This window comes from Rhipicephalus microplus, chromosome 4, assembly GCF_043290135.1.
Source record: "Rhipicephalus microplus isolate Deutch F79 chromosome 4, USDA_Rmic, whole genome shotgun sequence".
In the NCBI taxonomy this organism is placed as follows: domain Eukaryota; kingdom Metazoa; phylum Arthropoda; class Arachnida; order Ixodida; family Ixodidae; genus Rhipicephalus; species Rhipicephalus microplus.
The window spans coordinates 88,976,108-89,003,390 of record NC_134703.1 but is presented as its reverse complement, the minus strand read 5'-3'; the positions used below and the strand labels follow the sequence as shown (position 1 = coordinate 89,003,390).

The 27,283-nt window shown below is 45.2% G+C and overlaps 1 protein-coding gene across 4 annotated transcripts in view; it reads left to right on the top strand.

Moving 5' to 3' along the window:
• LOC119172789 (protein turtle) overlaps nt 1-27,283 on the top strand; it is a 353,955-nt gene that overhangs the window by 215,650 nt on the left and 111,022 nt on the right. For all 4 annotated transcript variants that reach the window (XM_075893304.1, XM_075893302.1, XM_075893303.1 and 1 more), the window contains exon 2: nt 4,259-4,594. In XM_075893304.1, coding sequence (XP_075749419.1) covers nt 4,259-4,594 — 336 coding nt within the window. The remainder of the gene's footprint in view (nt 1-4,258; nt 4,595-27,283) is intronic.

Sequence of the window (27,283 nt, the reverse complement as noted above, 5' to 3'; positions counted from 1 at the left end):
ACAAGTACGGGTGTTAGCGCCCATCTTTTTCTTTTTCTTTATTTTTTGTTCACCTACCATTGCAAATGTTCATGTCCTTAAACTCAACAAGATAGCTTACAACAGAGTTATGCTAGAAGGTAGTGTAAATCAAAGTGTCTGACAATGTTTTAAATTGGCAATCGCGTATTTGTAGTATGCTTTCATTCGTGCTTTTCAGTATAAGTGCAAATGGCAGCAAGTTCTGAGCTCTGCAAAAATAGCCAACTGTCATGCAGCTATACTTTGCCTTTCTCATCAGCTCACGAACAAAACCGCCCCTCTGGGTAATGCGAATATTCGCTGCCTTTGTGTATAACTTTTTTTTATACAGACAAATTTGTAAGCAGATCACCACATTTTGCGTGAGATTTGTTATGTTGAAAAACTTACACTTCAGAATTTTCTAAGGAATCTTTCAACGCATGCTAACAGTAAAGTGAGAAAATTTCAGGTGGGTGAGAGGATAGATTTCAATATTGATTAATTTCAATAAGAATTTCAAACTTTTACGTTTTAAACAGAAGTTTCTCGGATACGTTTAGTTATTCCATACCATATAAAGCTTGGGGAAGCCACACGAGAAGTTTTTGTTGCATTATAATGAATGTAGGCTTCGGAATATACATATCCCTCCCCCGCTTTTTTCTAGAAAAAAAAAACAAAGCACCGCAGCTTCCAGTTTCTCTTGGTCCCTCCACAGACGCCACCGACGCAAGGAAGACTTCGGCTTTGGGGAGACATAGAACCCGAGGTTGAAACAGCTTACAGGAGCGGCACTTCGTTTCCATATCAGCGCTCTCGTGTTACCTCCACTGGGATAACTGATATCGCCACGTATTTGTAACAGAATATTTTAGGCCTGAGAGCAGATCGAACAGTGAAATATAAGCCATCGAGAGTCGAGAGGACTTTCTTTTTATTCAATATTATCAAAGGTCTTGCTTTTATTCTCGTCGTTGCTATTTAAGTACCCACTTATTAGCATTTCCATTTATGGTTATATCATCATTGCAAAGAAGCATTAAAGGCAATATATTTCTTCTACTTTTGTTAAACTCTGACCTTAACCCTATTCAAGGAGCAGATAGTACTACCTCTTGATATGACCGCGGATGTATTGCTCATCATTTTCTATTGATCATTTTCTGGAGGCTAATGGCTTAAAACATTATCAGTTAGGTACATATTTGTCATATGGCGGTGTCTTTATGGCTTCTTAATATCATTACCTTGTGTACTGAAGCTTTCTTTACGTGGTATTTAATATTAAGGCCAAGATGTAACGCAGATCGCATAAACCGTAGTTTGCACCTGTCTTTTCTCTTTACTGATATCGTCTTTCTCGAAAAAAGGATGGGAGGTCTGCGCATTCAAAAATGTATTCTACAAATCGGTTTAGGAGCTTCTTGCAAATGCAGAGAGAAGTACACGTTGTTGATTACAAACACCGATACATGGTGACGTAGTTGCGCTGCACGAAATGCAGGGCAACTACATTGCAATGCCGTACCAACTATCCCATATTGAAGCTTAGCCAAGTGATACATCACTAGTGTCCATGCATGACTCTGGCTAATCTCCTTCTTTTACATATTAGATATCATCGTGATGTTATCAACGTTAAAAAATCCGAACGAACTTTCACATGCATCGACACTAACACACGTAATCCCAGGCTACCCAACCATTCACGCAACCAGAGAGTTCACACGTCATAAATGTTCACACGCACGAAGCGACCGCAAGTGACTGAAGCACTCGTATCGCACTCATCACACAGCACATCGGACGCTTGCAAGCTGCCTCCTAGTGGCTGCGCTATCAAGCAAACCTCCGATGACCACAAGCGCAAAGGTTGCATAAGTTGGAGAGCACGGGGAACATGCACACGTGTTTGTATTTGAGGATGCGAATAATGGTTTTAATCTGATCTTCGTATCTCTTTTTTTATATTTGAAACTCATTCAAAAACTGATCTGGCGATCACACGCTAATGTACCAAAATCTTTCACTTGGCCATGGACCCGAGAATCTTACTCGCTCCTTGTTCTACGCGTTAAATAACAAAAAGTAAGTAAGGGAGCCGTCCACATACGCATGGAGTTTCCTAAATTTAAGTAGAGGGGACTCTGTCGCTGCGATCGTTCAGCTAACATGGAAATGATGGGCAGTACACACATTTGCCCAGTCTTCGTATTGCGGGCGGCTAATCGTACTTGCGGCGTCGTTTATTGCTGCGTTTCGATTTTGTTTTGAAAGAAAGATTCAACCCTTTTGAACTTGGTGACCCGATTATTAGGGGTAAGTCTAATAGAATAAGGTGGTCAAGCGCAACCGCTGAACATTTGCTGATTTTCGTTTCGTGAGAAAACAGCTCCAAGCCACACGAACACAGAGGGAGCCAGAAGCAGTCCAGAAGTACGCAGATTAGACAAATGTGTGCACTACCCATCATTCCCATGCTCGCTGATGCACCGTGCATTGCAGCTCCCATAGACACTAGCGCCAGAGTTCCCTCTAGTGTATATTAGGAAACTGTATGCGCATACGTACGTAAATCAAACGAGTTCTTTTCTGCGAGACACTGACTCCCATAGAACAGGCCAGTGGCGAACTGACTTCATCGATTTTTCTCTGTTTCATCCGTGCGCCGCGCGTGGTCAAAGAAGACGCTCGGCCACTCACATGAAGCAAGTAGTACTCAATCATGGATGGTTTCTCAACTGCTACAGGCACGTGGTTTCTAAAACTGTTGGGCATTTTTATTCTTCGTGGAACCTTGGGCGACTTGGAAGGGTGACGCAAGATGTTATTTAAGGCGGGTTTGAAAAATTGGAGGAGATGACCTTCCGCAGCCACCCCGGGGGAAATAAATTCGCTTCGAGTCAACATAAAGAGCAATTCTTCAAATGACGTCCTGCGGAAGGCCTCCTGTGAAACGCCGATTCCCTATACTACTCTCGCGAAATACGCAGTACATGTGCTATTCGTCAGAATCTTGGTCTCTGGGGTGGATGGCTCGGCGTTGCTCCGGTCGTACCAAGAGTTCAATCTGGGGCAATGGTTGACATTGCTTCATTTAACCGGTTAAAGTGTACGCTTGAAAATGTTTCCAGTGAAGTGATTTATGTGATTCCAGGCACGTCTAATAGAACCAAACCCTTCGCCTTCCCTTGACAAATTTTCCTGCGCCTTTCAGCCGCAAACACGCTGTTACTGCCGTTGAACTCGAAATCCGAGCTGTCGAAAGATAGGTTAAGTTTGGTAATTCAAAGCAACTGCCACGTGTGCTGTAGAAAGTAAGCAGATGCTGCAAACGCACGAGCGTCACGCCAATGAAATAATGACAGCACACAGTGCTCAAACAGTTTTTTGAAGGGGGCTGATGTCCAATGCACTAACGATTATGCATGAAAATTAGTTTCTCTTTTGCACTTTGCCTCTATATAATAGGACTGTAATAGAAAGGCACTCAACCCCCCCCCCCCCCGCTCCCTCTATCATAGCACAACACAACAGGTCATCAGAGGCAGTCCATAATTTTTACTGTGGTATAACTGCATAGTCAACACTATATTCAATCCACTAAAACAGCCATTCATCTCAATCTCTTTCTCATTCGTTTCGCTGTCACTGCGAAGATTGCCTTGAACTTCTAAAGTTGTAATACGTCGCAAAGCTGAGCTAGATGGTTACTTCTCGTCGCCTTTTTCAATGACGCTTACTGAACTCACTTACTCAACCAGCGGAGGCAAGTCCTCTGTGGTGCCCATATCGCAAAGATTGAAAAGCTTTTGCATTATTCCTGCAGAAGCACATGTTCAAATGTACTTTCTAAAGCTCTCCAATTCTCGTGACATACAAATATTGCTCCAATCGCACAATTCAGGTCATAACATTGAATGGCATCACGCTAGCAAATAATGAACAGCTATTGAGCAGCTAAATGAATCATTTAAAAGTGAGCTCATGTTGCCTGTACTAACAAAACTTCTCAATGACTGGAGATACGCCACCGGCTATTCATGCCAACAGTCAGTATGATGACAACATGGCTGGTGCAAATCAATTTAGGACGAAAGTTACGTGTGGAAGCTTTTTGAGGATATTGTCAAGAGCCAGTGTCGGGAAACAATATCTAAATATGAAGTGTTCTCCTGAGCTATCTAAATTGTAAAACGATGAAAAATCTTGGTTTCAAAACTTATTGTATTGTTCTTTCCCCGTTCTCATGCAGCATCTATCCTGTACACGGCCGTGATTCGGGGCAAAGTGGCGCTGCCGTGCGACATCACTCCGCCGTCCGCGGACGACACGGTGGCGCTGGTGCTGTGGTACAAGGACGAAGGCCCCGCGCCCATCTACACTCTGGACGCCCGGCGCGGTCACGTGGACCAGGCGCGCCAATCGGCCGTGAGCGAGCTGGGCGCCCGAGCGTACTTCAACATGATGAACCGACCTGCCTTCCTGCAGCTCGATCCCGTCGAGGAAGAAGACGCCGGGGAGTATCGCTGTCGCGTCGACTTCCGTAAGGCACGCTCAGTGAACACCGTCATCAACCTCAAGGTCATCGGTGAGTTGGACGTGACCCTCTCTATGCATGCAACGCTGGCCGTACTCGTTTAATCCTTGCCGGGAATTACTTCAGACTGGATATTTCGGCTTAAAGGCTGTTACGTTAGAAAAAACAAAATTAGAGCATGGGTTTGACTGCTGGTGGTGGCAGGCTACATTAGATGTGGGTGAAATATCAATGATGATTTGTGGGGTTTAACGCCACAAAACCATCATATGATTATGAGAGACGCCGTAGTGGAGGGTTCCGGAAATTTCGACCACCTGGGGTTCTTTAACGTGCACCCAAATCTGAGCACACGGGCCTACAACGTTTCCGGTTCCATCGGAAATGCAGCCGCCGCTGCCGGGATTCGATTCCACGACCTGCGGGTCAGCAGCTGAGTACCTTAGCCACTAGACCACAATGGTGGGGCGTGAAATATCAATGAATGCATCATGTACTGTGCATTTCGTCGGATACAACTCAGAAGTCCGAAAACGTCCCGCTCGTACAGTGAGAGTGCGGAAGCCGATCGCCTTTCCCGCTGTTTGTGGAGCTGCCTGATGCCCCTGACGGTTCCAACCTTTTCCTTTCCTCGTGAGAAGCCGCTCTTCGGGTCACTTCCTTGGTCGACCAGCGGAAACTTGTCGACTGAGCCTGTCTAAAAATGTCGACCAGTGGAATCCCAGACGTCTAAGGTCCCAACCACATTCAATTTTTTTCAAAAAAAGTTATGTTCATTAATCCATCCGCGGCTGAACAAATAAACCCCGTTATGCACTCGAAACGCTCTCTGCAAGAGGGGTTGCCAGCACTACCAGGTCATGTTGTCAGCCTGGAATGTGCCCTCATTTGTGCTGGCTTATGTTCATCCACATTTCATTTTATTTCATTTTGTTTACCCTCAAGGCCATGTGGAATTACAGAGCGGAGCGGTTACAAGTATAAAAGGAATAAAATAAAGCATGAAAATAAATTAGTCGGCAAACAAAAACTCCTCATTATATAATATTAGCTGCGTAAGGACAACGACTTCAATACAATATGAACATTATAAATATACATAACCTGATGTATTGTACACTATTTACTTATACAAAATAAAGTAATGCATGACGGAAAAGATGGTTATTAGTAATATTCGCTATGTCCTCGCGTAGATGGATTCAATCTGCTTATTTACGAGGTATGAATGATCGATAAAAACACTGGGAGTTGCATAATGATACGCCAACTTTACGGCAATTCAAAGGTATACTGAGCAATGATTAGAAAAACAGACGAAACTCCAAAATTCTACTCGAAAGATGTGACTGTTCCGATAAACAGAATTAATTTCCCGTATTTTCTGGTAGTTGGTTGTCTTTTGGCGTGATTGTCAGTGCGCGGGGGCTGCATGCGACCATGAGCCATGACGTCCGAATCGCCGTGGCGCACGCCGGGGGCTGATGGTCCTGTCCAATTCGCCACCTTTCTTTTAATCCTATTCTTCCCCTTCCACAAAAGCGTGAATTATTTGTCCCAGCCGGGATCATTGTTCACTACCGGTGCTGTTCATACCTGTCCTGCGAACCGTAGGGGGAGATGAAACAGTCTGGACTAGAGAGACTGGCACTGGCACTGTCGGCTTGCCCGCTTCGGACGTTGGTGGCATCACCAAACGCCACGTCCCCTAGTTCATTCATGGCGCGGCCTCTAGAGTAGGTTATATATATATATATATATATATATATATATATATATATATATATATATATATATATATATATATATATATATATATATATACAACAAAAAGGTTCTATATCTCTACAGAACAAACTCGTACGCGCTAAAGAACTAGCCGCCCCTTTGCGCCTGTGTACTAAAAAGTTTAATCAATTTTTTTCTGTTTTTTTTTGCAAGGTGTCTTCCCTCGGAATATTTCTCTTTCTAACTTTACGCTCATCTGCGAAGGGTCTGCTTGAGGCAAGCACTGCGCCATTTCTCTATATTTCATTTTATTCATGCCTTGCGTAAAAAATCGAATACGCATAAAACTGGCCTCCGAGCACTTGATATATTACCTCTCTCTCCGGTAGGCGTGAATTATTTAAGAAAAGTAACTTTAGCGCATAAAATTGAACGCGTATATCATAGCCTAAGTACGGGTGATCGAAATATTTCTGCATACACCATGTACTACACAGCGTAACGACAAGAACAAGGAAGGAGGTAATGGCGAGGCTAATGTGAAATTTGCATGCTCATTTAGCCTCGCACCTGCATACGCCGGAATTCATCAGGTATTCATTATGCCTCGCGCAGCGCATAATAAAGAAGCGCGTCCCTGACTTTGTTTCTCATCGAGACGAAATACAGGGTTACGCGATGCAGAAGCCTTAACGGGCACTTCCAGCTGCGGCAAGTAATTATTAAAAATAAGCAAATTATAGTTTCGGTACGTAGTCGTCTCATGCATCTTACAGCAGCGCCAGTTTGTTCACTTTATTCTGAAAGTTTTCGTTTTACTAAGCATGTTCACCTAATCACGTGTAACTCGCTGTGGTAGAAGCTGTGTTCATGTTCATTAATAGTACCCTCTTGCAAAGTTTAAAATGTGGACGAAAATGAAGCATTGAGTGTGCCCGTTAGTCTAAGCTGTCTCAGCTATCTCCTCCGTCAAAAAAGAATTATAAATAAATAACCAAGCCCTTGATATTTTTTTCGTGTGTTCACGAGGTAATTACCGATCACGTACACGCACGTTCTATGCTGAAAAAAGAAATCTGCGCCGTTCGTAAAATACCGAAACAAATAGTGGGCTTCTCTAACGCTTTCGGCTTCGAACTCAATTACTGCGACGAAAGCAGACTCGGCCCATCGAGCACCTTCATATACCTAAATAACTTTTTTTATTCTTTGCTGTTTTAAGGCTGATGTGACGTCATTTTTGGCACTGAAAGTATATCGTGATGTGGCGTTAATTTTGCCCGGGGTTTCCTACTAGGGTTTCAGCACGCGTTATTACACTAAATAAATAAATAACACCTGAGAAACATAAAAAAACACAAGCAATTCCTAAAAATAAAAAAACAAGGCATACATAGAGGGAGGTGCAAGCAGAGTCACCAAGGTTTAAGGAACCTTGAAACGGTTTCGGCGATATTGTACAAACACATTGGGCTGGTAGACCAAGTCCTAAGGGTAATTTAGAGTCTGATTTGAGCTCTCTGCGTAAAATGTGTAATTTATTACAACGCTTTAAAGCTGCGAATCGCTGCAGATGGTGCAGATCACTGCGACTCGGCCAAACGGATTTTCAACCACCTGTTCACAGAGCGACATGATCTGACCATTTGACGTCACCGTGGTTGCTGATCTGATTGGCTGTGACTGTCTGTAGGATCCGCGGAAGTAATATTGACGGATAGGGTGGTGGCACCTGTCGGAGCACATATAAACCACTCCGTGATCTTTATCTCGGTTGCCAGGTGGCATGCGTGCAGCCGGGTGCACTGTGTGATGGCCTTCGAAAAAGCGCGACACCTGTCGGCTTGCGATCCTGGATATATTATTCCAGCGGGCCTTATGAGTTAAGGAGGCCAGGTAGAGGGGAGGAGGAGAGTATCATAAAATTGTCCGTAGGAGCCATGGTAAACGGCGTGTCACTAAATTTATAATGCGAATGGTTTGATAATGTTCTAGCCTAAACGCTGACAAAACAATAAAAAACGGTTTCAAGGTGCCTTTAACAAGGCGTCAGGTGGTTTGTCTTCCACAACTAGGATTGGAAAACTTATGTATTAATAATATTGTAATCTTTCTGGTTTTACGTCCCGAAACGACGGTATAAATATGAGGTACGCCGTAGTGTAGAGCTCCGGGAAAATATCGACCATCTGGTACACGAGGGTTTATGTGGTGAAACGGGAGACAGGGAGGATGAGGGTAAAAAGGGACACTGGTAAACCAACACGTACGTAATAAATTTAAACAAAGAGACCAATTCCTAAAGTACAGCTAAGCTAATCATACACAAATGAACCACTTCGTAAAAGCTAGGGAACGCAATGACGAAGAACCTCTGTAATGCATTCAAAACAAATTATGAGGTAGTGTGAAACGTAAAAAAAATCACAAAATATCGGTTTAGTTTGTGTGTGTGTGTGTGTGTGTGTGTGTGTGTGTGTGTGTGCGTGTGTGTGTGTGTTTGTGCGTGTGCGTGTGTTTGTGCGTGCGTGCGTGCGTGTGTGTGTGTGTGTGTGTGTGTGTGTGTGTGTGTGTGTGTGTGTGTGTGTGTGTGTGTGTGTGTGTGTGTGTGTGCGTGTGTGTGCGTGCGTGCGTGTGTGTGTGTGTGTGTGTGTGCGTGCGTGCGTGTGTGTGTGTGTGTGTGTGTGTGTGCGTGTGTGTGCGTGCGTGCGTGTGTGTGTGTGCGTGCGTGCGTGTGCGTGCGTGCGTGCGTGCGTGTGTGTGCGTGTGCGTGTGCGTGTGTGTGTGTGTGTGTGTGTGTGTGTGTGTGTGTGTGTGTGTGTGTGTGTGTGCGCCTTCTAACGGTCAAGTATTACGAGGACGTAAGTCTATTTTTGATGAGAACTTCAGCGACCACCCACAATGTGTCTTTGGTGAAATTTTCTCGCGGTCACATGTTTCCATCACGGTACCGCTGCCATAGCATCCTATGGGTGCACTTAACACAAACATTTCACGGTCATGTGGCGGTTCCATGGGTTCCGATTACTGTTGCAGACATTTTCGGTAACCAAGATACGAACTTTTACAAGCGAAATAAAAGCAAAACGCGTGACGAGAAATGTATAAACAAACAGAAGAACGTCATGAAGGCATATCGTACGGGCCCAATGACGTCAATATTTATTTTTTCGTGTCCGATAATGGGCGTCCTGTTTTCGAGTTGGACAACAAAGCCGCTGTCAAAAATAAAAAAACACAATGTAGCGTTAGCAGGGATCACTACTCAATGTCAAAGTTTATATACAAAGGCACAAAAATAGTATCAAGCCCCCCCCCCCCCCCGAAGTCCTACCAAAACAATCGAGCTATTATGTGCAAGCCTGCATGGCAAAACGTCAAGCGGCATCGTCTGGCTGTCAGATCTGCTCCACAGAAACAAAAATATTTCTCACCCCTTCCATAACTGTCAAAACAAACGAAACGGCCTTCTGCTTCGCTTCGTGTTCTCGGCCTGTCACTCTCAGGTGCCGTGGTCTCTCACTTGATGAGGGAAATCACAACGAATCCATTGTTTTCATTTCTGTCACAAACTCGTCACAAAGCTGGGTCACGCAGTCCGATACGTTATCCTCGATTACAACTGCCCACTTGTATGTGACAGCTGACCAACGAATTGTACTTTTTCTTTATTAGCTTTATTCGAGTGTGTGTGGGTGTAAATAACAGTGACCGTCTAGGAAAGCGGTGATCCCATTAGGCCACCTCTGGATAAGGGTTACATTCGGGAAGGCATTGCAACACGTCATCGGAATAAATGAAGTGATTTCACATGGCCAAAGAGACCATTGTACGTGTCCTGTGAGCGCCAAGGCAACGACAGCTGCTTCAGTGAGCTCTAAACCGGCTGAACTACAGATGGCTTTCAGAATCAAACTATGTCAGGCTCTCGTTGCATGAGCCATTGGTCCAGAAACATCAGTAACAGTAGTAGTAACATATGTGGTTTGAGTCCCAAAACCACAATATCTAAACCGGCTGAACTACAGATGGCTTTCAGAATCAAACTATGTCAGGCTCTCGTTGCATGAGCCATTGGTCCAGAAATATCAATAACAGTAGTAGTAATATATGTGGTTTGGGTCCCAAAACCGCGATATGGTTATGAGATATACCTTAATGGAGGTCTCCAGAAAATTTAATCGTCTGGTGTTCTTTAACGGGCACTGACATCGTGGAGAAGACGAGTCTCTGGCCTTTCGTCCATCAAAGCACACAAGGAAACGAGGAATTTGTGTAACGTTTCTCGGGTCCAAGTCTGCAACCTTTTGTAGACTCGCATATTTCTCCGTGCGCTTGAGTCATTACTACAGTAAGTTGCCGTCCGGCCCCAGCCACAGCGTTCGCATTTTGCTAGAGGCGTAAGCGTTTGAGGCCAGTGTACCTAAAATTAGGTGAAGATTAAGAATGCCAAATGATCACGAAATTTTCGAAGCCCTTCACAAGGACGTGTCTCAAAATCATCAGGTCCTCAGCACGTAAAACACGGCATAATATTAGGATTCATTAGCACTGCCTGGCATCTCTCTTATATAGCGCCAGTCTGTTTGCCTCTTAATTCATTTCCGACAGTGCAGGGTAGCGAACCGAACTAGTGCCGGTATAACTACTCTACCTATGCTTACTTTCCTCTCTCTTCACAGGGGCCTCCGTTTGATCTTCATGTCCACCTGCGTTAGTGCGCTACTTTGCGTCAGCTGATGCTATCTATCAGATGGGTTTACTTATTAGCCAAATAGATGAAAAGAAAAACCTGCGAAGTCGATGCAGTCTGATTCTGCCTAAGTGCCTTCAGGTCAGCACTTCCCGGTAGTTCCGTCAGATTCCGCTGTCGTGTTACGCAATCCGTGACTTATCACTACTCGCGACTATTCACTGTTCTGTTTTTTTTTTTTTTCTGTATACCTTCACTCGTAGTATCCTTGCGACAGCCGTGTTCGGAGTACTTGCGTAATCTGGTGCTGAATAGAAACCTTCTGAGACCGTCTACGAAGCCCCCCCTAACCACCTCTCCCCCCCCTCCTGGCCATTTCCGTAATCAAGAGCTGCGTCTCTCTAATTAACTCCACGTCGTCAGCTGCGATCAATCTGAGCACGAATACGTTATAGGAAGCAAAAGTGAGGCTAGACGCACTAATGCATTAGGATAAATGACCGCTAGTAAGCGGCATGGTAAGAACGATGGTTGTTCTGCGTTTGTGGATGTCTACAGGGCGATATGTGCATGTTTCATCATAATCCGTGTAGCAATCCCAGAAATAGAAAGAGTAGATGAAGTTAACTTGCATGGTTAACCATCATGAAGAAGGCTTCCCAATTGCTGACGTGAGCCTGTTAAAGAAACGAGGCTGAAAAAAATGAGAAGAAGAAAAAGCGCAAGGAAGCTTGAACACAAGTTAGCTATGGTGTCTATCAAAAAAAAGTTCACACACAAAAATTCTTCGGTTGTTCACTATATATGTTGCGCCAAAACCGTGAAACTTACCATCGCATACGTACATATTTTAAAATATTGAACTTCAGTCACAACAAGTAACAGCAATCACTAGTTAACGTTGTGCTTCCAGGATCTGGCAGAAAGCATATTGAACTGTATTTTAAGATGTGATACAACTATGCGTGGCTTCCATGAAAAAAAAAAAAGGATGTGACAAGAATACTGCGTAATATTGGTGTACTTATAGGTTCTCAACTGGAGCAGTTCTGCCTATCACCAGCTTGTATCCCTAGAAAAATAAATTATCGCATGTGAAAAAAAAACATGCATTAAAATTACGCTACCAGCAGCACACGCTACTTAGCATATGTGACTCGCGGTGCTAGACGAACACGCTACTTAGCATATGTGACTCACGGTGCTAGACGAACAGCTCCATATGACGACATATAACATGATATATGAGAAAGCGCTACATTGCTATATACTTCCTTTTTTTTTCTTTTAATTTCGACATTTGTGAGTTTGAAGAACTAGAAAGTAAGGCACATTAAGTACGTATGATTCTGACAACTGTGCATTTAACTTTTTCATTAGAGTTATCTTCATTTAAGGTGATCAGCCAACCCGAACAAGACTAACCACTCTAAATATTTTCCGCGATTTCTTAAATGTCCCTGAAATACTGAAGGAGCCTGTTCTACTTAGGGAAGTTCGGTAGTGAGGTACACTTCTCCAATCGTAACTTCAATGAACCATATGGTCAAGATAACAATGCAAAAGCATATAATCAAAGCAGCGGATCACAAATCATGCGAACTACAAATCACCCAGACGTGTTCAAGACTTATGTCATTCTGTTCTTCCTCTTTAGGCTTTATTCTTCCTCCCTGAACCTAACCTTTTTCTTATACTTTTTTTCTAGACACAGAACACTCCGCATTATGCTTTCTGCTCACACCCTTCAACGCAAGGATAGAAAAAAAACAAAGGGAAGGGGGAGAAAGGGACTTTCTTCTCTCGTGTTCTTCACTCTCTTTTAAATTTCGCGAGGATCGATTTATCTTGACACGCTCGTTATTCCCATCGCTAGCAAGGCCGTCAATCGCATTTATTAACAGCGCCGCATCCTTTGTCGTGCCGCCAGAGCTACTCCGTGTTTTGGCGCAAGTATACACAATGCCCCACTGGTGCATAACAAATAACGCGTGCAAAATGAACGCAGAACGGGAACGGCATTCGACTCGGAATGGTCCGGACATGCGGAGAAAGCCGAACGAGCCATCGGGCTCCGACGATATGCGGCGTGTCTGTCACGCCTAACTGCTCGCGCTGCAAAGGCGAAGAGCGTAGAGAGAGAGGAGGGCCGGGGAAGAGGAATCATCTCGGCCGTAATTGATGATGACTGGCATACATGCTCAGCGGAACCGCGCCGCCGTCTTCGCTTCGTGGTCCCGCCGGCCGCAAACAAGGAGAAGAAAAAGCATATCGCGATCATTAAGGTCGCACGGCTCGCTCCTTGCTGCTAAGCGCCGTCCTCAGCTTCTTCTTCTGCTGCTTCCTCGTCGATGCTTTCTCCATCTTCTTTTGTATATGAACGCATACGTCGCCGTGGTTTGCGTTAAGAAAACATATACGTACGTTATGCGTGTATGCGTTTTACTTTTTCGCGATAAAACGACAACACAATGTCAGTAGAAAAAAAAGGGGGGGGGGGGGGAGTGGCTGTGCTTTAGGCCTAGCCCACGACGTGCCGCAGAAGGCTGCTGTTATTGCAAGTTTCTCTCCGTTGCCCTGGCTTTAACGATCTGCACCGCTGCAGGACGTGCTTTTGTGGAAGGCCCGGCAGCCTCCATCGTCTAGCCACTGCCTTTCCCTCTTTCTTCATTCCCTTTCTTTCAACAATCGCTGGGCCCATTGTGCTGCCTGGGCATTTTTCTTTTCTCCTATAGGACTCATTTGTGATGTTTGAAAAACTCGCAAATCTTGTCCAAATTGCTTTTTTTCTACGTTTTATACTGCTCCCTCTTCACTTTCTCTGAAAAGACTTTTTGGCGGGGGCTTGTAGCCAATGTCTTCCTACACATTCCCTTTTCCTCTTTTCCCGCTCCCTTAATTTGTCGTCCGTTGAAAGGCCAGGGCAAACTGCTTCCGTAATTTGCTCGTCGCTGTCCTCTCGTCAGCTGAGATTTCTCTTCTTCATTGATTTCAACAATTCCATCTTCCCGGTTCCTGGTTTTCGTGTCGTTCTTTTAAGAGGCTTCCCATCCGGCTACCATTATACCGCTACCCAAAACAAAAATAGACAAAAAGAGCACTCTACTGTTAATTTTATACGCGTTCACTACCAAGGTATCTCATCTTCACCGCCCACTTCTTTCTATTCCTCGCTGCAGACTTCGCAGGCATCCCTTCTGAACACTGTGTATCAAATGATCCTTGCGTGCGTATACATAACGCTTCCCGCTTTCTTTCATATATGCGTCGCGTTTCCCGCTGGTTCCCTTTCGTCTCCAACGGAGCAAGCTCTCTGCAGGGATGATTTCAGGCTCAGCGTTTCCGGAAAAGCAACTAGGGCGAGTCTCAAAGAGTGGATGCGGAAGATCGACAAACAGTGTGCATACCAGTCTTATCTTCCGCTTGGTACTGGTGTTTGAAGGAAAAACATACTCGGTGAAATAATAGAGCACGCGATAAGAAAGAGCCTGCATCCTACGGGTCACACGTGCGTGCACGTATATAGAAGGATGCGGCAGCTCTGGAAGAGTCATTGTTGCGTGCACGTGCGCGCACACTATTTCTTCCGCAAGCGCTTCAACGTCACGTCATTAGCCTGGTATTTGCGCCTTGCCTAAGCATTTCTCTCTCTCTCTCTTCATCCTCTCCTTCTCTTCATCGTGTCGCGGCGCGAACAAGAGGCAAACCCCCGACGGCGAGCTCTGAGCGTTACGGGGGCAAAATGAGATTTTTTTCGCACCACTGGCCTTGACGGGCAAAAATGTTTCCGCGCAGGATAGGCTCGAGGTTGAAGGGAGGAAAGAAGATGAAGAAGCGAGAGCTCGGAGCGAGGTGAGGAAGAAGGGCAGGAGGGGGGCAGGAATGACGGTGGTTCTCATGGCTCCGCAGCGGCCGCACCGCGCGCAGCGGTGGGTCTTGCTACGACTGCATGCGGTGCCCCGCCAACCCTGTTATAACGGTAGCCGTACCAGGCCTTGTGAATATGTAGCACCCGCCCCCTTCGTGCAGCGTGGCGTTGGGGCATGCGGGCTTCTTTCACTGGCTCGTTCAAACCGAGGCCCTGACGTCGTCGTCGAGGTGAGAACGGTAATTAAATTGAGTTCCGTGCGCACCGCTGCACCCGGTTCACACATTCGCACCAATCCGCGCACTGAACTGGTGCGGCGTTTCGGCGACACATTCATACTTCACGTTCTATACTGTACGTTTTATGCTTCGGCTCTACTTACTTTCCGCCAAACGGGACCCGCGACTGGCAGTGCCTTTCCTGGATATTTCTGGCTCGCCTCCTTCTGCATCGAGCTTCACACCGGTAAAGTGGTGACGTGGCAGCATCAAGAATGACGCTATAGTGGTAGCGGGCAACATTACCCGCATCTCTGCATTTATAGTCAACTTAGCGATGTACTCTCCAGCTCACTGTTCTCCGAGGGCTTTACGAAATAAAATATATACGGAAACAATTGAAGCATTAGGAGATACGAGCGTTGCAGGTGGTCACACAAAAGCAACCTAGGCGTACTTTATTTGCCCGGCAGGTGAACTTCTGTGAGTTTATAAACGTGGGCTACGTGAAAAAGAGAGGAGGCATCATGCGACGTCAACTGGGATTAGTTATTCTGAACATTCTTTTTTGTGTTTGTGCGCGCACGCGCATGTTGCTCACTCGAGAGAGCGACGCAAATTGCTTCTCGACGTGAAGATGCATTGTATCGGCGTGTGGGGCCCCATGGGACCGTGTTCTCGCGCTAGAAAATTTTCTGCTTCAGACCAGCTTTTATGCCTGCTGGATTGCTGCAATTCTAAGTGCGTCGCCGCTGATGCTGGTGGGTACTAGGAAAAGAGGACGATGGGGCACGAAAAAAAATAACAAACATAACCAACATTTTTCCTAACAGGCACAACACGGACTTTCCCGCCTGAAACATGAAAACAAGAAATTTCTCAAGACGCGTTTCATGATCTTCATAAGTTTCTTGTACCTTTTTGTTGTTTGTTTTTCTTTCAAATTGCCGTTTACTTTTATCATGTAAAAAAGTGTAGTTGCTTTCGATTTATGTATACAAATAATTTTAATTGGACCAACACATGGTGCAAATTTCGCCTCAATATGGACAAAAATGACGACTTTACAACATATTTGGACCATCTGGTGTTCTTTGGCGTGCACTGACATCGCACAGTACACAAGCTTCAAACATTTCGCCTCTATCGTCCGCGCAGCCGGAATCGAATCCGCGACCTTCGGTTCAGCAACCAAGCACCTTAGCCACTGTTGCACCAAGGCGGACAAGTCTCTACAAACATCGTGTTGAGTTTTACACACCATCATCAAGTTTACCTCGACGTACTGAATTCGCCACTGACGTTGGCGAAGGAATCACGGCAATATTTATTTCTACATCGACAACACTTGGCACAACTACGCACAATAGGCTGGAAAACAAATCCTTACAATTTTACAACGAAGCACTAGATAACAATGCCACTTCTTTCTTACCCAATTGGTCTCAGTACACGTTGAATGCTCTTTTAATATAATAAAAAGTTGACGGACAGCATTCCTGCTTTTTTCCCGCCTGAACACCGACATTTGTGTTATTTACCTTAATATACAATTTACCAGAGGTCGTGACTGCTCAGCTGATTTATGACTATTGAAAGATTCAAGTTATTTTTGTGGCACAGTTTCCACGTCCATTAAAACCCCTTTTTTTTCGTCTTATTTACGTATTCAATTATAGATAAAAGTACAGGAAGTATGTTAAAGTAAAAGTATACAAGGGAGTTTGTTTTGTTTGTTTTTTTTGTCTTGGTGTGCTTGTCTTCGTCTTTTTTCATTCACCCGATATAAAACAACGCATTTAAATAGCCAAGCTAGAGCAACGCATCTGCATGTTCTGCTGCTTTTTTCACCACGAGACCACACAATTACCAAGCTCGTTCGTTCAGTTCTTGAGTCCAGTTTGGTTGCACGCAGGAAATCTACAAAAAGAAATATCTACCGAACCGGGTTCCTACAGACGAAAGCCGCACGTCCTAGTTAGTTTCGAGGTGAAAGGCATACTAATTTGGTTCCAACGATTGCAACATTCACCTTGACACTTGCCGTAATGAACTTGGACATCGCACATTGCCGCAGGAAAGGGTCCATGCATCGGCGTTGGCCAGTACAACAGCTGACGCCATCCAAATAACAAAAGGCTTTAAGAGCGTTGTTGTGTTTATTGCATGCAAGCGGTTTTAGAGACCTACTTTCGGCAGTGTCGTTTATCGTGTTCTGCAACATTTCTTTTTTATTAGCTTCTTCTTTTCTTTTTCCCGACATATATTTTCTATCACCTTTTTACAACCCTCACCCATTTTTTCTCCACAGGTTATGTTCTTTTTTTCCTCCTCTCCTCCGCATCTTCTTTCTTGCTGTAAGTTTTTTTTTTCTCCGCAGCTATTACCTCCATCCAAGGCCTTCCTCACAAATGGTATATTTACGTTCACCAGACATCACTACGATATCTACGGTATGTAGTGATGTCTGATTTTGTTGGACTGCTGCATTTTCTTTTCACTTTGTTACCAATAATTTAACTTGTCTTGATCTTTGCCATCCGCGCTGGCTAAGCCCCGCTCCTGTGGCAGTCATTTGCGGCAGTAGTAGGTTGGAACGAGAAAAAAAATATTACTCATGCGCACTCTTGTAATGAAGCAAGAACACGTATAATCACTGATCTACAGAATATGATGGTCCAACGAAGATTAATGGGGAAGGAGAAGGAACCTGAACAGCCCACGTGCGTAGGCTAACTCTAAATTTGATCCCCGAAAATGTAGCTACCACAAATACAACAAACCTGTCGAGTTAAAACAAAGTAGGGCTCCGAAATGCGGCACGAAATTCAAAAATTTTTCTTCGAAGGGGTCATCTTTTTTTCTATTGGAGCGTCACGGCGGCTAATAGCATGTCTAGCACGAAGATCAGCGGCAGTGTGTGAAATTTTTTCGACGATTTTTTTCACAACAGATTTTTTTCTTTGTACAAAACGTAGAAGAACACGATGAACGTAATGCTTTCGCCAATGCCATGAATCTAAGAGGTGACGTCATAATCTCAGTTGCGAAATATGCTGAAAGAACAAAAAGATATGCGACTTAATGCACCTCGAAATAATACGGAACATACGCTCAGTAGGACCAACAACCAGCCTCTGAAAACATACCGACAAATCATAACTTACACTTTCGATAGCCTATTATCTCCCACGCTCCAGTGAACGTTTCTTCTTTCGTTCATCAGAGCTCTAAATTATTGAACAAAATACCCTTCACAGAGATTACAATAATTCATATGCATTATGATGAAAGCAGGGCTTTAAACTAGCACGGAAGCATACTTGTGTAATCTAGGCAGCCTCAGCTGCAACCGGCTTAGGATAAAGCTAAGAAGCCATTAAATTAGAAGTATCATACACTCGAATTACGCAAACAAGGCAACGTTTCTGAAAAGTGAATGAACGCGATTTCGATACAAGCACTTGAAACAAACAAGACAACGAGCAGCCTCCCCTTCCATGAAAGCTGCTTCACAAAATATTCTTTTAATGCCTACCCTCACGTTACTAGCCCGCCGGTTTTCATTCCCTGGCGTTCAAAAAAAAAATGTCAGGTTGCGAAAAATTCTCCATCCTAAAGTTGACCAACTTCTTATCGATGCTTCTTTGGCACCAGACAAGAGTCTCGTCATTCACTGGTTGGTCCGCGCAGGGATATCTGATATACTACGCACTGTCAGGACCACTTCTTCGCAGGGCTAGCTTCACTACTTAGGTGCACATTCTCGGAGCATTAGGCTGATATGCACGAGCGGCCTACGCTGAGAATACTGAGAAAATGCCAGCTCGAAGAAGAACGTCTAAAAGCTATCAAAACAAAACAAAAAAAACAAGAACGAGGCTTGCTAGTACACAGCGTTCAGACTGCACAGCCTTATCGTTTATCGCGGCCTCATTTGCTGTCGAGCTAGCACACCCTTGGATATGTCACTACATGCTTATGCAGCAGGTTGTCTTCCTCTTCGTTGTTTGGTTTTATTTTTCTTCTTTCGTGTTTTCTTTTCCAAAAGCTGCAAGCTCTGAGAAACAGCGACGTCCTCCTCTGTCGACATGGCGCCTCGTCTTTTTAGTGAGCTCAGTCCCGAAAGGATGTGGCAGCCCTTTCGCAACCCGTTTTAAACGGCACCGCTCCTCTATAAGGTTGTGCAAGAGGCATTCATACATCATTCCAAGAAAATAAAATATCAATTTACGAACAGGGCAACGATTGCACGCATTGGCACATATGCGCACTTGATTTTGTTGTTGTTGTTTTGTTTTGTTTCTGAAGGGTCTTCCTTGCGTATTACCTAAGCGACATATTCTTGCCAAAGTACAGCAGGGGAAAATTATTGGTGCTTGCCCGAAGCTGTACGTTGAATATGAAGGCCGATATATTTAATAACTGCGCGTCTGCTGAGCACGCAGCAACAGCTGCTGTGAAAGAGAGTCCCCCTCGCCTCTCCCTCCATTTCTTCTTTCGCTGTTTTTCACCTCCGTGATCAAAGCATAAGAAAGGGAGTTCCAAAATATGCGTACCTATCAAAATTCTTATCCTTGATATTGAACATTAACGATAGTTTAATGGAAAAAATGTTCCGCTCACCAAAAATTCAAGGCGAACGTGAGACGTGTGCCTGATTATTCAGCTTCCATGCCGGTATGCCATTCATATTAATTACGGCCTTATGCCACACGTGGAAGCTCAGTGTTAAAAACGAACAGCAGACAAGGATCGTCGAAAATTCGGTCATCAGGCCGCAGGTGCCTTTTTTTTTATGTCGTTGTTCTTTGATCTTTCGTTTAGAAGCTACATGTAGGGAAATCTCTTTTGTCTTTCTTTACTGTTCTTGTTCTTTTATTGCACTATTCATTTATCACGATGACATGTGCGTTTCTGGACAGCAAAAAGAAACAAAAATCTAGAAAGAAAAAAGACGCTCCTTCACTCACTCACTCACTTACTCACTCACTAGTGGTAGCTACCGTTGATCTCACACCATAACAAATACCCAGAGGCAGCACTCGCGATCCAGCAATATTGCGCTTATTAGCCGTATTTTCTTCCCAAAAATTTGTCGCTTTATATCTGTCGAGTTGTGGGGCGGAAGCCTAGCAAACGACGGCTCGAGAATGGCTGTGGCATGCTTTTTTTTTGTCTACACAAAATAATCAGCCTAATTGAGGATTATATGTAAAACAAACACAACGGAAATTCTAAATAAATTGACCGAGGACGCTAATTGCTTGTCAATGGCAGGATGCGTAAGGATGAGGTTTTTTTCCCCTTCGATTGCTTCTTCTGTATTGTGCCCTGCTAACGACGCAGGCCTTAATTACACCGTGACCCTCTCTTCTTGTCTCCCAAAAAGCATTTTGCTAGAAGACGTTGCTGAAAGCCTTTGACTAGCGCGAGCAAGTTGGAATGTCGAAGAGAATTACCGAAGCTGAGACCGAACAATAGACGCCACCCTGGCAGGGCCCAAAAAGAAACATGCGCTACGAATCCTATATGTTCCTACGCCAAAAACAATGCACTTCCACTCCAGTGCAACCGAAAGCATTGTAGCACTTTTCTCCGTGGCATTTTTGCGCTTGCGGGCACAAGCAACGGCCGACATTGTGACACTATTTCGTGGTCACACTGCTTTCATTAGCATCTGAGCAACTCCCCAAAACTAAGTTGTAGCAGAGTTGCGAAGTTGTATTAGTTAAGCTGTTACTAAATGAAACTTTAACATCCAGCTTTTTATCTTATTGTGATGATGTAAAACATTAGGTCTGATTACACAGTAACGTGGTATTGTATTCAGCTACTGAAACGAAGGTGGCGGAATCAAATCCCGGCGTGGCGGCCGCATTCCCAAGGAAGCGAAATGCTAGATGTCCATGCGCCTAGATTTATAGAAGTGCGTTTTACACAACACCATGGAGTGGAAATTTCCGGAAGTTTTCACTACGGCATCCTCGTACTTACATTGTTGTTTATAGACCATTATTAATTATTTTACGCGCCCACTAGTGCTAGAGAAGACAAAACCGACGAAGTAGACGTGGCGAACGACGCAAGGTAAACCAGTTTGAAGTCCTAGCGTCAAAAAAAATCTCAATAACTTTGACTTCGCAGATTCGAATTCCGGCCGCGGCGGCCTCTTTTTTCAATGGAGATGAAAATTATTGAAGCCCGTGAGCTTAGATATGTGCACGTTAACCCCAGGTGGTCGAAATTTTCGGAGCCCTCCACTACGGCGTCTCTCATAATCGTATTGTGGTTTTGGGACGTTAAACCCTGAAAATTATTTTTATTTTATCAAAACATGTTCTTTTCTTCTTCAGCGCAGCGTGAGCTCAATTTCTGATTCTACGTCTGTAAATCTTTTTCTAGCACAAAATAAAAACGCTTCCTCAATTTTCAACAACCGCTCTGAATATCAACCGAGATATCTAAAGCCCTCGTTCAATGTCTTTAAATCGACAAGACAGACGTTTAATCATCCGAGCTTTATGCTTTCTGCGTCTCGTTTACCCTTCTTTTGCCTTTTTTTTTTTTTTTTTGAACGGTACACCAATCTTTCAGTTGAAAGGAACTAACCTAGAGTCACCCCGCTCAGAGACGTTTTCTTATCTCGAACGGACGCCCACTTGAAAAAGCAAGATGACCCTACCAGCTCAGTGGAAAGACTACGCAACAAAGCCTTCGGGGCACCGCAAGTGTACAAAAAATAACAATAATAACAAACTTGCAATAACAAAATAAAGAGCAAATGGTGCCAGATCATCGAGGTCCGGCCAGTGGCTGCCGACGCAGTCATTTTTGAGTGACTCGCCCGGACGAGCTCTGTGTAGCCCGACTGCCCTTTATTGTCGCGTCCTCTCCTTTTATTGCCCCCGCCAGTGCAGGCGAACACGTTGCGCGGGTCGGTCAAGCGAGCAAGCCCAGGCGCCTGACCGAGCATATATACGCCATATAGGACTGAAGAGCTTATTATTTAGCGCCACTACACGTGTCCTTTTACTGCCAATAAAAGCAGTTAGAAGGCAACAGAGGCCGCTTTATAGGCTCTGCCTGCCAAAGGACCGTGCTCGGGGCCTTGTTTTGAGGACTGCAGTGAGGCCGCGCTTCTTTCGTGCCATTAACGCCATGTGTAACGGCCACATTGGTGGGAGGGGGGGTAGGGACCTTTAGCGAGTTTTGTTTTGCCGTCTCACTGTATCGATTATTTGTTTGTTTGTGCGGCTATTCCTTGAGATGAGGAGGGAGGGGAAAAGGGACAGAAGAGGTCGGTCTGCCCAGTACTTGACGTTCCCGACGAATGCCGCGTCTCGGGAAAAAGACGCCGAGTCGTGGCGTCGCATGTGTGAACGTGAGATCGCGGAGGAATAACTTCTCCGCATTGCCGAGGTCGAAACAACGGTCGTACGGGGGTGCGTTTTGAAGCGTGAATAGAAACCACTGTGTCCTCCCTGTGATGCCGAATTGTGCAATATAAAGCCTCCGAGATACTGTTTTCTTTTTTTTCTTCGTTCTGCTTCAGTGGTGCTCCAGTTTCTGATACGCGCGGTATTGGACTGCGTTTGAAATCAGAACTATTTCCGCTGAGCCTTACTTCCGTAGCTAGCCACTTGAAGGAACTTGTGCGATTATGAAAGCAGCGTAGGTACTTTACAATAAGTAAATAAATAAACAATAAATAAGTACACCTTGTTGACAAACAAGTACGTGGGCGATATTTCGCTCCAAATCCCACCTGTCAGGAAAGAATTCGCAATAAATTGGGGGGAAAAGGGGAGAGAGGAAATGTGATGTAGCTGTACGCTCGCTGGTAGCTACACATTAGACAACAGCCCCGCTCACTTATTTCTTTCGAAGGAAGGAAGAACAACAAGAGAGAAGGCAGGGAGGTAGGTTAACCAGACACATGGCCGGTTCGCTACCTCACGCTGAGGGAACGGGAAAGAGGAATATAAAAATGAGATAAAGAGGAAAGTAAAGAGAAAGAGACGGAAAATTGTCCATCAGTGGGCTGACGCGCATGCAGCTATGGCACTACACGAGAGTTAAAGGCGTTCACATAGGCCCTTAGTCCTCAAAAAATGCAAGAAAGTTTGACGGCCTTTTGAGCCGACGAAGGACGAACGCTGCGCCAGCAACACCGGCACGGAGACTGACTGATCGTCCGATTGTCGCAACGCGTCAGAAAGTTTTGTCTGTCAGAGGCAAATTGAGGGTGATGGCATAGCAGATGGTCGATGTCTTCACTTACTTCTTTGTAAGACAAAAACACCTCCCACAAGAGATGATGATGTGCGACTATAATCAAACGCTCCTTCATGAAGCTTAAAATACACGCTAAAGCAGTCATCAATCGCTACCCGCATACTTGCTTAAGGGATATTTAAAATGAATATTTGTGAGCGCCCAGTTTTTTCTTGGACACTTTTTTTTTCTTGTCCCCTTCCCTAATCTCCCAGTGTAGGGTAGCCAACCGAGTGTCTTTCTGGTTAACCTCCCTGCCTTCTCCCTTTTGTTGCTTCCTCCTTCCTCCTTAATCGCGATGCGAAGTGCCAAGAATATCAGCAATCTAATTACATTGAAAATCATTGGACTGCACCTTCTGTAAACGCCATCTATGCGTAGCGGGGCGTTACATGGAGCGCTGAGAAAGCGTTTCTTTGTCAAGGACGCCGCGCTCGCTTTTGTGCGCGGGCGTGTTGCACACTCGACAGGCTCTGGTTGGCGAGGACATACGCTAGAAAATTGAACAGTGAAAGCGGACCCTCTAAAACTTTGGCCTCTCAATATCTTTCGTCAGGACGTTCGCTCTCGTCTCTGCATACTTCTTGAAAAAAAAAAGAAGCAGACAAGCAGCCCGTTTCGATGTGACGCCCTCGAAGCTTTGAAGCGCGAGAGTTGTTCTACAATCGTGCCCTCTGCTTCGGTTCTCAATCGCCCATGCGTACACAGTCCTGGCAAAAAAAAAAAAACGAAAAAGAAATGGAAGTCAGAGGAGGGGGGAACCGTACTGCAGGGAATCCGGCTTTGAAGAGTAAGCTCTTCTCATTTCCTACGTGGCGGATCAGGCAAGAGGCAGCCTGTGCCGAAAGCTTCTTTTCTGACGCACGCGCAGCGGCTTTTGTTCTTCGCAAGTGCCGGCGAACAAAAGGCTAAAGAGGGCACTGGCGGTACGCAGTAGTGTAGGCTCCACGCCGCCGAGGTAGACGCGTCGAGAGCGCGAGGCCATCACCGATAACGCCCGCATTCGGCGACGCTGACAGCGAAGCCTAATCGTGAGCCCCTTTCCTCTTGCTCCCTTGAACACAAGGCGATCCATGCGTTAAGAGATAACGCTCGCTTCCACGCGCAAACTTACACAGGGTTAAAACGCATCGAACGCGACGTGACGTCCTCGATAGTTGCTGTTTATCGTAATCCACGAAAGTTTCTGCTGACAAAATAGAAGACAATGAACACTTCGAAGAGAATGCCGTGAGCACGAACTTCCATCTGATTCCAATCGTAAAGCTGCACGTCAGGTTAGGTTACGGTGGAGAGGCGGAAAGCAGGACTAACACTGACAAGTCGATAACCGGTGACAGTGGCGCACACGACATGAAAAATAGAGGCACCTTGACATGGCGGGACAATAGAAGCCAATTAATGGGAGCGTATATGTATGGAGTTAGTCAATCTCTTTCGTGAAGACTCTAGTTACGCGGTATTGACACAATGGATTCTCAGGTGGCTGGTGTCTTGCTTGTCAGATTTTATCTGGTTAGATTATTTGACTAAGAACGGGACACCTTCAAGTGCTAGCTTCTGTTAACTCAAGAATGAATTGCTTGGCGCCAGTGCATTGTACTGTAGTTACAGTATAACTCTAACGAGTGGTTTGAGTCACGTACGCTCCTGTCTAGCTCGCATACATTTCTCCCCACAAGGGATAGATTGTCGAGATTGCACTATTCATGCTATTTTTTTTTCGGTTCTCAGCTTTACTGGCAAGCATTGGAATAGGCTGCAAGAAAGATAACCCAAGCTAAGTAAATGTGCCGCCTGGGAATACAGCTTACCTACTTAGCAGCGACAAGACTGACGCATAAAACGGGTGTTCATCCAGCGCGGACGAAGTAGCTGTAGCCTATAATTGACTTATGTGAGCCCGTCACCTACGACGTTGAGAGATTTATCGGTACAAGGTGCACACGTTCTGAGCACTGCTTGCTCTAGCGATTTTTTTTTCTTGTCACTCCAAAGTAATCTAACCATGCTTAGGAACAAGACGGGAGCAAAAAGGATATTAAATGATGAATATCGCTGAGCATAGAATGGCCTCAAGAACATTTTGTGTTCAAATTTTGTTATTATAATTATATGTACATCGCCTTATTTTTGTACGTGAGCTCCAACGTGACAAGCAATCAAATCTAACTTGAAGTTTGTGCTTACGTCTGTCTCTTCACGTGTTATACTTTCTCCGTATTTAGCGTGATAATATTTTCATAGAATACACAAGTGAATTTCCCAAAGTCATTCACTTACCGCGCTGCCTTTTATTGTTTTTTATTCAAACATTCATGGGTAAGTCCCTTACCATAAACATTTGTACTTCAAGGGAGATAACACACGTCGACCCCAACTCATGTCTTAGATGTACCCTTTATTTTTCGTTTCATTCTCAAATTCCCGTAGTCTCCAGACCAGTTCTTTGTGATCCGTTCTTTACAAAGCGAACGCGGAAAGTCAGCGCGAGCGGCATGCCGCTTCTTCGCACGTACGCACGCGAAAGCTGCGGAATCCGTGAAATCCGTCACCCGTTTCGTCGCGACGCTTCGTCTTCAGGCCCGCGAAGCTGGCCATAACATCTAGCGTGCGAACTCCTAGGGGCATCCCGACAAAATCGTCGGGGATTTTGTCTCCTTCTGAAATAACGAAACACGTAGGACTCGCTTCTCCACGTGCCAACGGAGGGAAGAAAAAGCCGCCAGAAAGAACTCGTCTCACGCAGCCTTCTTTTATTCTTCACTTCATCTTCATTTTTTGTCCCAGTTGTGTTTTCTAGCGCGGTTGTTTGTTTTTCTAAGCTTTGCCTTCCCCGTGTGGGCGCTGTCGATGCGCTCTCGATTCAGCGGGTATGTTTGGGATGTAGGCAGAGGAGGCACTGGGGCTGTCACCGACATGTGCAGTGAACACGACGTTCGCTGATGCGTGCTAAAAGGCAGCTTGACTCTCTGGCACGTAGACTAGAGAAGATGGAGAGAGAAGAGGAAGAAAAGACAGAAACGAAACCACTTTTCCTGCACGCTTTTCTGTCCGTTTTTGTTTCGCTTCTGTTGTTCTAAGGCGGGGCGAATGAGCGCGGCTGTCTTTCCAAGTAAGCACGTCAGCCCACGGTTATATAGGCGCAGGTGCTTTTTTCTCGATCCCCACTTTGGCATGGATTCTCTGTTATCGACGACGCGAATAAGACACGCCACCCACCGCTTTCAGAGAGAGCGTGGGCGTGTGTGGGCGCGCGCGTGCAATCTGATTGAGCACCCCCTTTCATCTCCTTGCCTTCCCTCTCTCTTTACGCTTTTCCCCAAGTTCCGTCAACAGCCAGCCGTGTAGTTTCCGCATTGCTCGGCTGGCCACACACTGCCTCTCCCAAGTTTTCTGCCCCTTCTATATCGATGGGTTTGTCTTTTCTGTCGGGCTGTGTGCAGTTTGCCTCGCGGCGAAAGCAAATCACGCCGAGATGCAGAGCCTTCGGAACGTAGAGGGAGCGTGGGGCATTTCAGACAATGAGCGCAATTAGTTCGGAGCGCCGGCGTAACTGGCGCGTAATCATTCCTGATGGCCGATGCAGCTTTCTGGGCGCTTCGATGTCTTACGTTGTCGCGAGCAATAGGAGCATTTATGCCTTCATGCTAAAGACGGCAATGGGAAAATCTGCAGCACCCTCTGTGAACTCTGTGAAAGAAAACTAAAGATGTCACTCGCATATTTATTCGCGCAAGAACTGCACGTTGATAATTCTATCTCGAGACGTCCTAAACAAAAAGTGTGCTCCCTAAATTATTGCGTTTCACTGCGAACTCTTAGATGTCACTTCTTTATTTGCTTCATTCTAATGCCCTCACAAATAACTTTTAGTGCAGCGACAAAGAGGAGGACAAAGATGAGGAACGCACAAAAGGGCGAGCGCGGTTTCTGATCCAGCACTCGTCCTGTTG